Source organism: Capra hircus, chromosome 10 (genome assembly GCF_001704415.2).
Source record: "Capra hircus breed San Clemente chromosome 10, ASM170441v1, whole genome shotgun sequence".
NCBI lineage: Eukaryota > Metazoa > Chordata > Mammalia > Artiodactyla > Bovidae > Capra > Capra hircus.
The window spans coordinates 77,490,125-77,504,583 of NC_030817.1; the positions used below are offsets into that span (position 1 = coordinate 77,490,125).

General features: G+C 38.0%; 1 gene segment (V, D, J or C); it reads left to right on the forward strand.

The window, feature by feature from the left end:
• On the forward strand, positions 6,294 to 7,124 carry LOC108636870. The segment is given in 2 exon segments: positions 6,294 to 6,342; positions 6,760 to 7,124. Coding segments are annotated over 2 exon segments (414 nt in total).

The following is a 14,459-nucleotide window of genomic DNA, read 5'->3' on the forward strand; positions in this document are numbered from 1 at the left end:
GCAAACCCACTTCTGGGCATACACACCGAGGAAACCAGAATTGGAAGAGACACATGTACCCCAATGTTCATCGCAGCACTGTTTATAATAGCCAGGACATGGGAACAACCTAGATGTCCACCAGCAGATGAATGGATAAGAAAGCTGAGGTATGTATACACAATGGAGTATTACTCAGCCATTAAAAAGAATACATTTGAATCAGTTCTAATGAGGTGGATGAAACTGGAGGCAATTATACAGAATGAAGTAAGCCAGAAAGAAAAACACCAATATAGTATACTAACACATATATATGGAATTTAAAAAGATGGTAATGATAACCTTGTATGCAAGACAGCAAAAGAGACACAGATGAATAGAGCAGTCTTTTGGACTCTGCGGGAGTGGGTGAGGGTGGGATGATATGGGAGAATGGCACTGAAACATGTAAATTATCATATGTGAAACCAATCACCAGTCCAGGTTTGATGCATGACACAGGGTGCCCAGGGCTGGTGCACTGGGATGACCCAGAGGGATGGGATAGGGAGGGAGGTGGGAGGGGGGTCAGGATGGGGAACACATATACACCCATGACGGATTCATGTCAATGTATGGCAAAACCAATACAATATTGTAAAGTAAAATAAATAAATAAAACTAAAAAAAAAATTAGCTCACTTGTTTAAGTGGTATCATTGTTGCCATAATTTTAGAAAAATTAGGTAAAATAAAAGATGAGATAAAAATAAAATTCAGGCTTTAAAAATGACTTTATATTTGCTATCAGACTCCTTTTCTAGAAATCAATGCTTGGGAACAATACTACATTCCTATTATGGATGGGTTCTTAATGCTTGTGTTTCAAAAATTATGTATGTTATTTTACACTTTTTGTAAAAATTATATTCTAAATGTAGAAAATGTGTCTAATACAAAAATGTAAAATTTATAATTCTGCATCCAGATAATTTATTGCTAATATTTGATTTACTCTCTTTTTAAGTTCTAGTATGATTAGAATTCTGATTTTTTTCACTTAATATTGTATCCTGAAATGAGCATTTTTAGTTTCATTATCTTCATCTCTAACATCTACTTTTTAATGGCTTCATGAAAGATTTTTCTCACAATTATATTTAAAATTCTCTTTCTATATTTCTGGCAAAATTGGACTGTCCTTTCTATCTATTTTGATTACTTTCTTGTTGAAAATGTGACCTGTGTTTTCTTTAGAGCCCAATGATGGAGCATATATATTTTTGTATGTTTGAGGGAAATAAAAATAGAAAGTGATTTATTCAAGTATTCTTATTATATTTAATTTGAGGATTAGGCTCACAAATCTATTCTTCTTTTCAAAGTGTTATTAGTGTTCACGTTTACTCTAGTGTGAGTTAGAAGGGAGAGTTGTGTCTTTTAATCAAATTCCCTTGTGGTATAATTTTGTAATCACACCCTGCTGCTGCTGCTGCTAAGTCGCTTCAGTCATATCCAACTCTGTGCAACCCCATGGACTGCAGCCCACCAGGCTTCTCCATCCATGGGATTTTCCAGTCAAGAGTACTGGAGTGAATCACACCCTGACCTATATTAATTCCATGCAAACCTTGATTTTATATTTTTATCTTTTCGGGAATTTTATATGAGTAAGTCAAAGTTGCTCAGTTGTGCCCGACTCTCCAGACCAGAATACTGGAGTGAGTAGACTTTCCCTTCTCCAGGGGATCTTCCCAACCCAGGGACTGAACCCAGGTCTTCCACATTGCAGGCAGATGCTTTACTAGCTGAGCCACAAGGGAAGCCCAAGAATACTGAAGTGGGTAGCCTATCCCTTCTCCAGCGGATCTTCTTGACCCAGGAATTGAACCGAGGTGGTCTGCATTGCAGGAGGATTCTTTACCAACTGAGCTATGAGGGAAGCTCCATATGAATAAAGTCATACAATAAAAAAAGCTTTTGAAAAGTCTGCATCTTTGTGAGGTGGAGCATATGGTGCTAGGCATGTATGATCACTTTCCCTGCCACCACTCTCACTATTTTTTAACCCAATTGTTTTGAACTTTTAAGTTATTTTACATAAATAACTCATCATTTCAAGTGTTTGAATTCCTTTAAAATTTTATTTGTATTTTTACAAAAGAAACATTATGGCAACTGATAATGAGCAGGTTCATTGAAGTGCTGGACCAACTCATAATCAAGTTAAGACATATTCTTCATGCAAAACTAACTGTACCAACTCCATTATGAATTTTTCTAATATTTTAAGACATTTTATTGGTCAAATTTCAGTTTAGCAGTACTAATTGGGGTATGTTTATTACTTGGTGTTTACAAGAGTTGACACTAAATAACATCTCCAACAATTCTTTAACATTGTTGCACAATCAATGGGCTTGTTGAACCAAATTATAGCATTAGGATGGTTACAGCTTCAAGTGAAGCCAATATGTTAGTAAGTTATTTTATTGGTAGGAGAAAATCATAAAGTAGGGGAAATCATAAATATATAACACACTAGTGTTAAAGTGGGTAAGCACCACTAGAAAGATGAAAAATAGAAGAATGCAAAAGGTAGTGTGCCAAACAGTGGTTCCAGATATCTTAGAGAGTTCTCTAGTGGTCTTACATTGAGATATCCACTTTAGGCAGTTGTATATTTGTTTCAAGGATCTTGGGTCAACTCCATCTTCTGTGGATTATCTGCTTCTGACCATTCTCTGGAGAACCTCAGTTTAATGTCTCTAATGTAGGTAACATTATAGTTCTTGTCAATTAGGGATGCATGATGTTATAGTAGTTGGTACACATGCGATGAAGGATCAATTTCTTGTACTTTACCTGCTGAATTGATAACAAGTAGACCATATTAAAGTTATTTCCACCAGTTCAATGGCAGTTTTTCTCTGGGTATTTTGCCAGTACTCAGTCATCCAGGTTGTCATGAAAAAACATTAAATGAAAGGCTAGGAAATCAACCTGTGCCTGTGATGAAAGGACTAATTATAATGGGTTTATTTACTTAGTTCAGTTGGTGAAGGATTGGAATATGTGTCATTTGGGCCCTTGTGAATTACCTAGGCATTATCAGGGACCAGCTAGTAGTGAGACAACGTATGACTTTGTGAGGGAAGAAAGCAGGGCCATGGGGGCCAAGACTAATTAATAATGTATTAGGCCACAGTATTTCAAGGGTGTCTGATACTGTAATTCATTTCAGGTCTAATATTCCATTTGTTCTTTCCAATTCTTCAGAACATAGAGGGACAATAAGAGCAGTAAAATGTCTGAGTGAGGGCAAAACTTTATATAACTATCTCAGAGAAACTGCTTCCTTATATAGATACAATTTGAAATGACACAGGTAGTAAACACAGCACCAAGTTCATTTTTAATTATGGTGAGTGCTGTGGTTTATCAAAAGATTACTTCAACCCATGTGAAGAATAAAAATACTGTTACTAGCACATACTCATAACCCATGGAGATGTGAAATTGTTTAAATTTCTTTTGGAAATATCCAAAGATTTCCTTGGTATAGTATTCTAGTTCATATTTGACTTTTACAAATTTTATGGGATTTTATCAGTTCAGTTCAGTTCAGTTCAGTTCAGTCACTCAGTTGTGTCTGACTCTTTGCGACCCCATGAATCGCAGCATGCCAGGCCTCCCTGTCCATCACCAACTCCTGGAGTTGACTCAAACTCATGTCCATTGAGTCCGTGATGCCATCCAGCCATCTCATCCTGGGTCGTCCCCTTCCCTTCCTGCCCCTAATCTCTCCCAGCATCAGAGTCTTTTCCAATGAGTCAACTCTTCGCATGAGGTGTCCAAAGTACTGGAGCTTCAGCTTTAGCATCATTCCTTCCAAAGAAATCCCAGGGTTGAGGGATTTTATAGTTTCCAAGAAATGCATGAGCTGACCCCAATACCTACCAATCTAGAAAAGTTTTCCCACAATATTTTCTTTAAATGTTGCAGCCAATATTTCCCTAATGCCATATCTCAAGATATGAATAAGAGTTCAGTGGAGATCATTTGGCTTCACCAGACAGCTGTCTTGACTTTGATATATTGTATTATCATGGATCAAACAAATCAATCATTCCTAGTCATTCCTTACAAAATCAGTCTGGCATTCTGAACCTGAGATGGAATTTTTGAGCCTTTCCATGGATTTGCCTTTATATTCTTGAAGAGATTCTTGCATAAGGACTTTACTCAGAAAGTTACATTTAGTGTGATGATCTGCTTGATCATTTTTTCCCCATACTCTGCAGAGTCTTTCATGCTGAGAGACTTTGTCTTTATGACAAAATTTCTTTGAGTAGCATGATGACATCAAATAATTCATGTATTTAGTGTTCATTTTAATTGGAGTACACAAGACATATGCCAAGACTAAGAAAAGTCAGGGAGTTAGGAAATCTCTTTGTCTCCATTGTATTGGAAAGCTATGAACTGCATTCAAAACCTACCGACCAACACTGAATATAATTTTTTGTTTTGTAAATTGACTTGCCCAAGAGAGATGCACAAGTTCAGCTACTTGAATTAATTATACTTCCCCTAAGGATTGAGTTTTATAAAGGGGTCTGGAGTAATTATTGCATAAATAGCATGGTATTGTCACTTTCAATTTTTAAGATTAAATAGTTATTAATGAAGAAATTCATATGAGAATGTCTGAAAGATCTGTTCTGGACATGGACACTTCTTGAATGACAGAAGTGTGATCATAAGAGTCCTTTGATTGAGAAATATATTACAGTTGAATAATGGGAGGAGAAATTAATACTATTTCATATTTATTCAGCCAACTGACATGAAAATGTTGAGTGTGTTCAGAGAGTTATAGTCACGTGGTACCACCAGATTTAATGGAGTTACTAGAGCAAGCTTTGATAACACTTCAACCAATTTAGCTGAGACTGCTGTTATTTTGAGAAAAGGCTGATAAACTTTGGATACTTTATCAAGAGGTAGAATAATAGGCCAGGAATCTTTGTTATTTGCCATGATGCTGAATAATATTCCTAGAGCATGACCTTACTTTTAACATACATATGCAGAGAAAAAGTTTCATTACCATCAATAACACTGGAATCACAGTCCTTTGTAGGTGTGGGGCCACCTATGATATGCTCTCCATAGAAATGGGCATACAGAATATAGAAGCTTATTGTAGTTCATTTAGGGTCTCAACTGAAGTAAAGGGAAAAATGTAATTTCAAAGATTTGTTAACCTGATGACCAAACTCTGGTGTCTGCATGGCCTTTATAAATGAGTAGAGCTGGGCTGTAAAAACTAATAGAGAAGAGAAGGGGACCTCTGCGATAGGACTCAGTGTGAGTGTGTGTGTGTGCTAAGTCGCTTCAGTCGTGTCCGACTCTGTGACCCTATGGACTGTAGCCTGCCAGTCTCCTACATTGGCAGATGGGTGCTTTACCCCAGCACCACTTGGGAAGCCAGTTGCTGAGTCATACTCAACTCTTTGCAACCCCATGGACTGTAGCCTGTCAGGCTTCCATGTCCAAGGAATTCTCCAGGCAAGAATACTAGAGTGGGTTGCCGTGCCCTCCTCCAGAAGATCTTCTCGACCCAGGGGTCAAATTTGGGTGCCCTGCATTTGCAGGCAGTTTCTTTACTGTCTGAGCCACCAGGAAGCCCTTAATTTGAGCAGCTTCAGCCTAAATTGTTCAGCCAACTGTGATTAGATTATTTTGCTTTTGACCACAAGACAGGCAACCGAACATTGATAGTGGAGAGAAATAGTGCCTTAACAGCAAGAAGAACAAAAAGTTACAATAATTAGTCCAAACGGCTTTCCCTTCTTATTATTAAATGGTTTATTTCTACCTTAGGTGCAAGAACAGCATACATGGATGTGAGGATGCATGCTTATTATATCTTACACTGTTTCCATAATGTATTACACATAATATTTAAAAATAAGAGCTACCTACTCAATTCCTTCACAGATGGAATGACTGAACACAACATTGGTGGGGTCATCAATCTTTGCTGAAATATTAAATTTAACTTGTTTTTATTTTCAGATGTAATTGATATCAACTGAAGAGCTGGTTAATGCAAAGGAAGTTTGGGTTGAGTGAGACTCTCACCTGGTCCATAGAGAAGTTGACATACCCACATCAACTTGCTACTCCAGGAAACCCCTCTTTCCTGTTGTGGAGCTGCAGCAGCACATACCCAGCAACTCTTTCCTCACCCTGTCAGGCTCATCTCACCTTGCACACCCTTGACATTGAAGAAGATATTTTCCATCTAGTGGAAGATCTGAAACATGCTTCTCTCCAGCCTTCTGAAGGTGGTCGTGGCTTCACTGTGTTTAGGTAAGGATGGTCCCAGTGGGATTGTGACTCCTCTGTGAACTAAGGACTGGGGGAACAGGCAGTCTTATGGGAACCCTGGGAAGAAGGGGTTCAGTTCAGTTCAGTTCAGTCGCTCAGTCGTGTCTGACTCTTTGCGACCCCATGAATCACAGCACGCCAGGCCTCCCTGTCCATCACCAACTCCTGGAGTTCACACAGACTCATGTCTATCAAGTCTGTGATGCCATCCAGCCATCTCACCCTCTGTTGTCCCCTTCTCCTCCTGCCTCCAATCCCTCCTGGCATCAGAGTCTTTTCCAATGAGTCAACTCTTCGCATGAGGTGGCCAAAGTACTGGAGTTGGTAGTAGGATCTAAAATAGGATTTCTTTATTACACACCACTATTCCTAAATTTCTGATTCTATTTTTTTCTTTAGGATCCATTATTGCCGAGAAGATAACTCAAGACCCACAACTAATGTTAGTACAAGAGAAGGAGGCTGTGACCCTGGACTGCACATATGACACCAGTGATTCAAGTTATAGTCTATTCTGGTACAAGCAGCCCAACAGTGGGGCAATGATTTTTCTCCTTAGTCAGGATTCTTATGGCAAGGAAAATGCCGCAGAAGGTCGCTACTCATTGAATTTCCAGAAAGCAAGCAAATCTATCACACTTGTCATCTCAGCTTCACAGCTGGAGGACTCTGCAGTGTATTTCTGTGCACTGAGAGAGCCCACAGTGAGACGCACGGAGGAGGGACTTGTACCAAAGCCCAGGGCTCTGCTCCACCTGCTGTAGGGACCAGGGCAGGAGATTGGCAGCACAGACAGGAAGTGGCTAGGAAGACAGTACAGGTGCAGGGTAGGATGGAAGACACTCACCCTGAGAAAATACCTCTCTAGGTTCATAGACCATGTTCAGAGTTATCATCAAAAACACCTTTATCCCTGACTCATTATCTTGAAGGTAGACACATAGCATTTTTAGCCAAAGATTGGAAAGAAAGAATGGCTACATAAAATCTTTGCCATTTGGTGATCAGATTGAGCTAGAACAATTGGCTAAAGAAGTTCAGAAACATATGATGGAAAAATCAGTAAAATATGTGTGAATTGTTGGTTTTTCAGATCAATTTTTCAATAAACATTTATGGATTATATATTGTGTGGAGGAAGAAAAATTCTCCTCTACCCTCTTTGTGTCCCTGGTTAGGCCTAAGAATTAGACTGACCTAAGACAGATTAGAGGAGAAAAGCATGCAAATTTTGTTAAACTTGTACGTGCATATGGGAGCCTTCACAAGAAAATGAAGATCTGAAGAAGCACCGAGAGCAGGGATAGTTTTTATACTTCTAGGATGAAGAAACAATAAATCTGTGAAGAACTGACAAGACCATGGGCTAGTGATAGTCCACGTACCCCCTGTATATCCTAATCTTTCTTGAATACAGAGAGTCCTTGGTGCCATTATAGAATCTCTCTTCAAAAAAAGAATTTATTTACTGTTTTTAGGCAGAAACAAAGGGATCCTTTCCTGCATTTACTCAAAATAATTTTTATGTCCAAGAGGCATAATTTGGGTTGACATATTCTGGTTTCCTTCAATTATGTTATAGGCATTGTTTTCAATAATGACGGTCCTCTCAGAATGATGTCTCTTTTTATAGACCACGCTGTTTTATACTATTTCTGAATTAGTCTGATTTAGGTCTGTTTGGTGTGAGTCCATGGTACTGATATTTACTTTCTAAGGTGACTACTATGCAATTTTTCTCAGTTTGTAAAGGACTTTTAATATTTTTCTTTATATTTTAGTTTTTACCTTATCTTCAAACAAATTTCCCTCTCTATATTCCTACATGTTCATGTCTCTATACATAATTAATTTAACTTTCTTTTTTATATTTATTTTAAATTTTCTTCCAAATATAAAAATGTTATTTAGGTTAAATAACTATAGTATGTAACTCAAGAAATTAGTGTGAACAATGAAACAAAATGAAAGAAATCAAAATGAAGGAATTAAAGATAAAGCAGAAATTGACTGATCAAGCAAAAATAATAAAATCAATAATAAAACCATAACCTGACATTTTTAAAAAGGAGTATTTTAATACTTGGAAGTGTATTAACAGATGGATTTGATCTGGGAAGGTTTCCTTTCGACCTGGCATGATTCAGTCACTATAGCTGTTCAGAACATATGTATTTGTGCAAGCTTATCTGATTTTGGTATCTCTTATCTGATATTTTGACTCCTCTCTAATTTGATTGAAATTATAGATATAGTATGTATTCCTTTTCTTTAATCTCCTTGTTGCATTTAGTTTATTTCTATTTCTGTGGTGTATAAGAAAAAAATGATGAGTTTTTCTCAACCATATTTATACTGAAATCTTGGCTTCCACTTACTGCCTGTGTATTTGTCTTTTATTGTGAGGGGCTCCAAGTTTTACTCTAGAAGGTGCTGGGGTAGTAACTGTGGTCCAAATTTATGAGATGTATTGATGCTTCAGATTTCTGGAGTGCGTCTGAAAATTATTCTCTTTTCTGTCCATAGACCACTCATAATCTTGTGGCAGTCTCACAAATATGATTCTGTACACATCAAACCATGGTTTAAATAAAGTAGCAGTATAGGAAGGACCAGGCTTCTTGAATAAAGGCAAGAAAAAGGGAAGAATTTTGGCTTTTAGCACTTGTATTTAATATTGTACCAGGGGTTCTAGTCAGTGCAATAAGGCAAGAGGAAGAAACAAAAGACAAAGAGGTTTGAAAGGAATAGTGAACCTATCTTTAGTCACAGATAGTATAATTGTCTGAGTATAAAATCCAATGGATCTATGAAAGAAATCTACAAGGAAAAATAAGAAAGTTAAAGTCAAATATACACCTCCCATATGATTCAGCCATTTCACCTCAGATATTGACCCAAGAGAAATGAAAGCATGTCTATAAAAAAAAATCTTATTCACACATATTCATAACAACTTTATTTGTAACAGCCCTAAAATGAGACTAACCTAAATGTACATCAACAGGTGACATACACACCGAGGAAACCAGAATTGAAAGAGACACGTGTACCCCAATGTTCATCACAGCACTGTTTATAATAGCCAGGACATGGAAGCAACCTAGATGTCCATCAGCAGATGAATGGATAAGAAAGCTGTGGTACATACACAATGGAGTATTACTCAGCCATTAAAAAGAATACATTTGAATCAGTTTTAATGAGGTGGATGAAACTGGAGCTGATTATACAGAGTGAAGTAAGCTAGAAAGAAAAACACCAATACAGTATACTAACACATATATATGGAATTTAGAAAGATGATAACGATAACCCTGTATGCGAGACAGCAAAAGAGACACAGATATATAGAACAGTCTTTTGGACTCTGTGGGAGAGGGAGAGGGTGGGATGATTTGGGAGAATGGCATTGAAACATGTATAATATCATATAAGAAATGAATCGCCAGTCTAGGTTCAATGCAGGATACAGGATGTTTGGGGTTGGTGCACTGGGATGACCCAGATAGATGGTATGGGGAGGGAGGAGGGAGGGGGTTCAGGATTGGGAACATGTGTATACCCATGGCAGATTCATGTTGATGTATGGCAAAACCAATACAGTATTGTAAAGTAAAATAAATAAATAAATAAATAAAAGAAAATTTTTTTGTATCCATATAATGGAGTACTACTCAGCAACACAAAAGAATAAGCCATTGATATTTATAACCATGAAAGAATCTTAAAATAATTATGCTGAATGAAGGAAGCTAGACAAAAAGTATACATTATCCCATTTATATCATGTTATAAAATATGTAAACTAATTAATAACAAGTTTTACTTGTTATTAATAACAATTAATAACAAGGAGGTGGGGAGAGGGTCGAGAGGACCACAAAGAGATGTGAGGAAACTTTTGGTGGTGATGCACAGTTCAGTGTCTTGATTGTGATGATGGTTTCACAATTATGCATATGTATGTACATATATATTTGCCTAATCTTATGAAAACTTACTTTAAATAAGTGAAGTATATTTTTATGAAAATTATGCTTTAATAATGGCATTAAAATCCAAATTTAGCAAATATCTTTCTTCATTGTTGTGCAAGACTTCTGGTGTGACTCAAATGCACATATTTGTCCTCTACATTCTTACTGGCCTTAAAATATGTTTTCTTTTTAAGCGTGGATAACAACTTTCTGCATCCGTGCGTTCTATACTTATTTTTTCAACTCAGCGTCATCAAATCTGTATTGCTTTCCCCCTTTATATCAGAATAAAAGTCTTTAGCTGCTTTTCCTGAATTCCTTTCTAGCATAATTTTGAGGCAGGTTCTGACAATGTGATTTGGAAGGTGAAGGAGAAAGGAAGAAATACGTGAGGCCAACCAGTATCTGAGTCTGCTTTTCCTACTTAATTGGAATACGGGAAACCAGTCACACGTTGACTTTGGATTCATGGAATGTCCTGCTCTGAAACTGTGGAAAGTCAAATCTCTGAAAGAAACTGAGCAAGCCTTCCATCTATGTGTCTACAGACTAATGATTACTGGGGCTTTACGGACTGTTTCCTTCTCCAGAACTTTATCCTGATAGCCCTCAGGGTTTTTGGTTTCTTTTGTTTTTTTGTTTTTTTTTTAATAAAATGAACATTCATAAAAAGCCAGCTTAAAAAAAGTGAGCTAAACAAGACTTCTTTTTGCTGCTGGTACTTCACAGAGAAGAATCATTTAACACAACTTGTATAGTCATAGGCTTCCCAGGTGGCCCTAGTGGTAAAGAACCAACCTGAGAGTCAGTCCCTGGGTTAAGAAGATCCTCTGGAGGAGGATATGGCAATGCACTCCAGTATTCTTGCCTGGAGGATCCCATAGACAAAGGAGCCTGGTGGGCTACAGTCTATACAGTTGCAAAGAGTCCGACACAACTGAAGTGACTTAGCACAGTGTAGTCATGGAAACATTTTTCCATTCTGAGCCCAGAGCTTTTTCCCTGAACCTTGGCAACTATCTTTGTCTAGACATTGATCACAAATGAAATTTTGTTGGACTGTTTTCAACAAAACCTCCTAGGGAGCTTTCAAAATTACAAATTCGCAAGTCTCAAGTCTGGAAAATACGATTCATGAAATTAGTGGTGCATCCAGAATCTGTAATTTTAAATCATGCACATATTGATTCTATCATCAGCTGTTGCATAAATATCAATTTATAAGTTTTTAACAATTTGAAAAGCTGGGAAAGAAGAGTCCTAACTCAAGCTCCAGGCTTTTGACAGAAATTCACATCTTTAGGGTTCCAGACATGGTGGAGGGAAATTATTTGGTTAAAGTTTGGCATCAAAATGTTGGTATAACATTTTGCTTATTATTTATTACATTAAGTAATAAAAAGTGTACTTGAGATTAGATATCTACTGAGTGTATTATTAGTAGGATTTAGTAAGATTAGTATTTATTGCTCAGACAGTAAAGAATCTGCCAGCAATGAGGGAGACACAGGTTCGATCCCTGGGTTGGAAAGATCCCCTGCAGAAGGGAATGGCAACCCACTCTGGGATTCTCACCTGGAGAATTCCATGGACAAGAGGAGCCTGGCAGGCTACAGTCCATGTGGTTGCAAGACTTGGACAAGACTTAGCGACTAAACCAACCAACCAAGGAAACAGTGCATTTCAAAAAGTAGTGATTCCTCAAAGATTGTTTATTCATCATTTTTGTTTAATTGGACAGATATTTTGTGATGTAATAAATCTCAGTTGACTGCTCTACATATTAGAGTACAGTGTCGAAAAGTAAAGAATCACTCAGTAATGACTTGGTTTCTTATTACTTATTCTAAGTTCAACCCCAAACGCTTTTCTGGTAGTCGATGAATTATGACTAGCTCACACAGAATGCATGATGATGTAAAGGACTGTTTTAACATGCTCAAGGAAATTGGTATCTTTTCAGTTACAGACATACCCTAGGGATGTTCTGTTAAAGGACTTCTGTCAGGTAGGTAGAGGCCTAACAAAATAGACCTAAGAGGTTAGAGCAACTTGTTCAGATTTCCAAGCGCCATCTGAAGACTGGTATAGTGTTAGTGTTAGTTGCTCAGTCGTGCCCGACTCTTTGCGACCCCATGGACTGCAGCCCACCAGGCTCCTCTGTCTGTGAGATTTTCCAGGCAAGGATACTGGAATGGGTTGCCATTTCCTTCTCCAAGGGATCTTCCCAACCCAGGGGTCGAACTCTGGTCTCCTGCACTGCAGGCAGATTTTTACTGACTGAGCTGCAAGGGAAGCCCTGAAGACTGGTATATGTCTCAAAAATAAAGCTGGGGATGAGAACATGCTTGGGAGACTAGGTTACACGCATCCCATTCCTCTCTCTGTCCATGAGAAGGTGCAGCTTCCTGACGCCAACACATTTCCTGTGTGAAATGCAGGCTTCGATTTGTCACCTCACTGTGATTTCAACCTTTCTTCCTCTTAAAAATCAAGAACTTTATTCAGGTGACACTCCAGAGATGAGCTCTTCTCCAGGCTTAGTGACTGTGATACTCTTAATGCTTCGTAAGTAAAATGTCTCTTAAAACGTGGATTCTTCCTTCTATTATGTCAGCAAAATCTTTAACCATAATTTTATCCTAGAAAAATATGCCCAAGACAGACACAGAACTTTTCTTTTATAATTTGCCCAGGACAAACCCATGGAAACTCAGTGACCCAGATGGATGGCCAAGTGAGTCGTTCAGAAGGGACTTCTGTGACTATGAACTGCACTTATTCAATCTCTGGGTACCCTGCTCTTTCCTGGTATGTCCAGTATCCTGGAGAAGGTCCACAGCTCTTCCTGAAAGCCATGACAGCCAACGACAAGGGAACCAACAATGGTTTTGAAGCCACATACAATGTAAAAAACCACCTCCTTACACTTGGAGAAAGCCTCAGTCCAAGAGTCAGACTCGGCTGTGTACTACTGTGCTCTGAGTGACACAGTGACGGAAACTGCAGGGGGAGCTGAGCACAAACTCTGAGCAGCGACGGGGCCTGGATGCTGAGAGTCCCTGGTCCCCTCTGGTCCCAGCAGAGTTTATGGTGGCTTGTCACTCAGTCTCTGGTTGATACAAAAATCACACCAGTGTCTAGAGCAGAAGGACAAGAAGTAAACATTCCCCTGTGTGAGTGCTCAGCCACTTCAGTCACATCCGACTCTTTGGGACCCCATGGACTGTAGCCCGCCAGGCTCCTCTGTCCATGGAATTCTTCAGGCAAGAGTACTGGAGTGGGGTGCCATTGCCTTCTCCAATCCTATTTAATTAACATCTGCTTATTGGCACACTAGGAGTACTTTTGTTGCTTGGAAGAAAGTTTTAAGCACAGAAGTAAACAACATATGTTTTCTGGTTCTGCAGTGGCTATTATGGTAAGAATGATTAAAAATGTTATTGACCTTGAAATGCCTGCTGCTTCTAAAATATTTCTCTTTACTTCATTCTTCCACCTTCATGAAAATTTTCTTCTACTTTTTCCCAAGGCTGTATTTGTAGGCTTTATGAATGAGCTATAGTCATAACATTAATATATTTTTGTTATGCACTGATGGTTTAAATCTAGTATATATTAGTTATGCATTGTTGGTTTAAATCTAGTTAATGTTTTATTAGATTGGTTTAAATGTAAATTTTATTTTTAAAATTTTATAAATAAAATGCCTGTCAAAGTATACTTAAACAATACAAAATGTTGTGCAATAAAATGTTTTGTCTGAAATTTGTATAAACACAGTAGATAAATAATACACATTTATCTCTAAGATAGTAAAGAAATCAGAAAGGATATAAACCTGCAAACACAAAAAGAATAGATAAGGAGATCACAGCACATAGTGATGTCAGCAAAATTTCCAAAGGTGAGAAGTGTAAGGAAGAATTAAAGCTTATGTTACAGACTAGACGAAGATGAAACCTAGGTTTAGTGTGAGAGGTGTCACGATGTGTGCTGTGGAAGAGTTTAAAAAAGAAAGACCAGTTATCTTTGAATAGTTGAGAAAGATGGTGTTGCTCTTGAGAGTGCCTGTGTATGTGTGGGTTGAAGGTGTGTGGCGGGCACTAAAATAGGAGG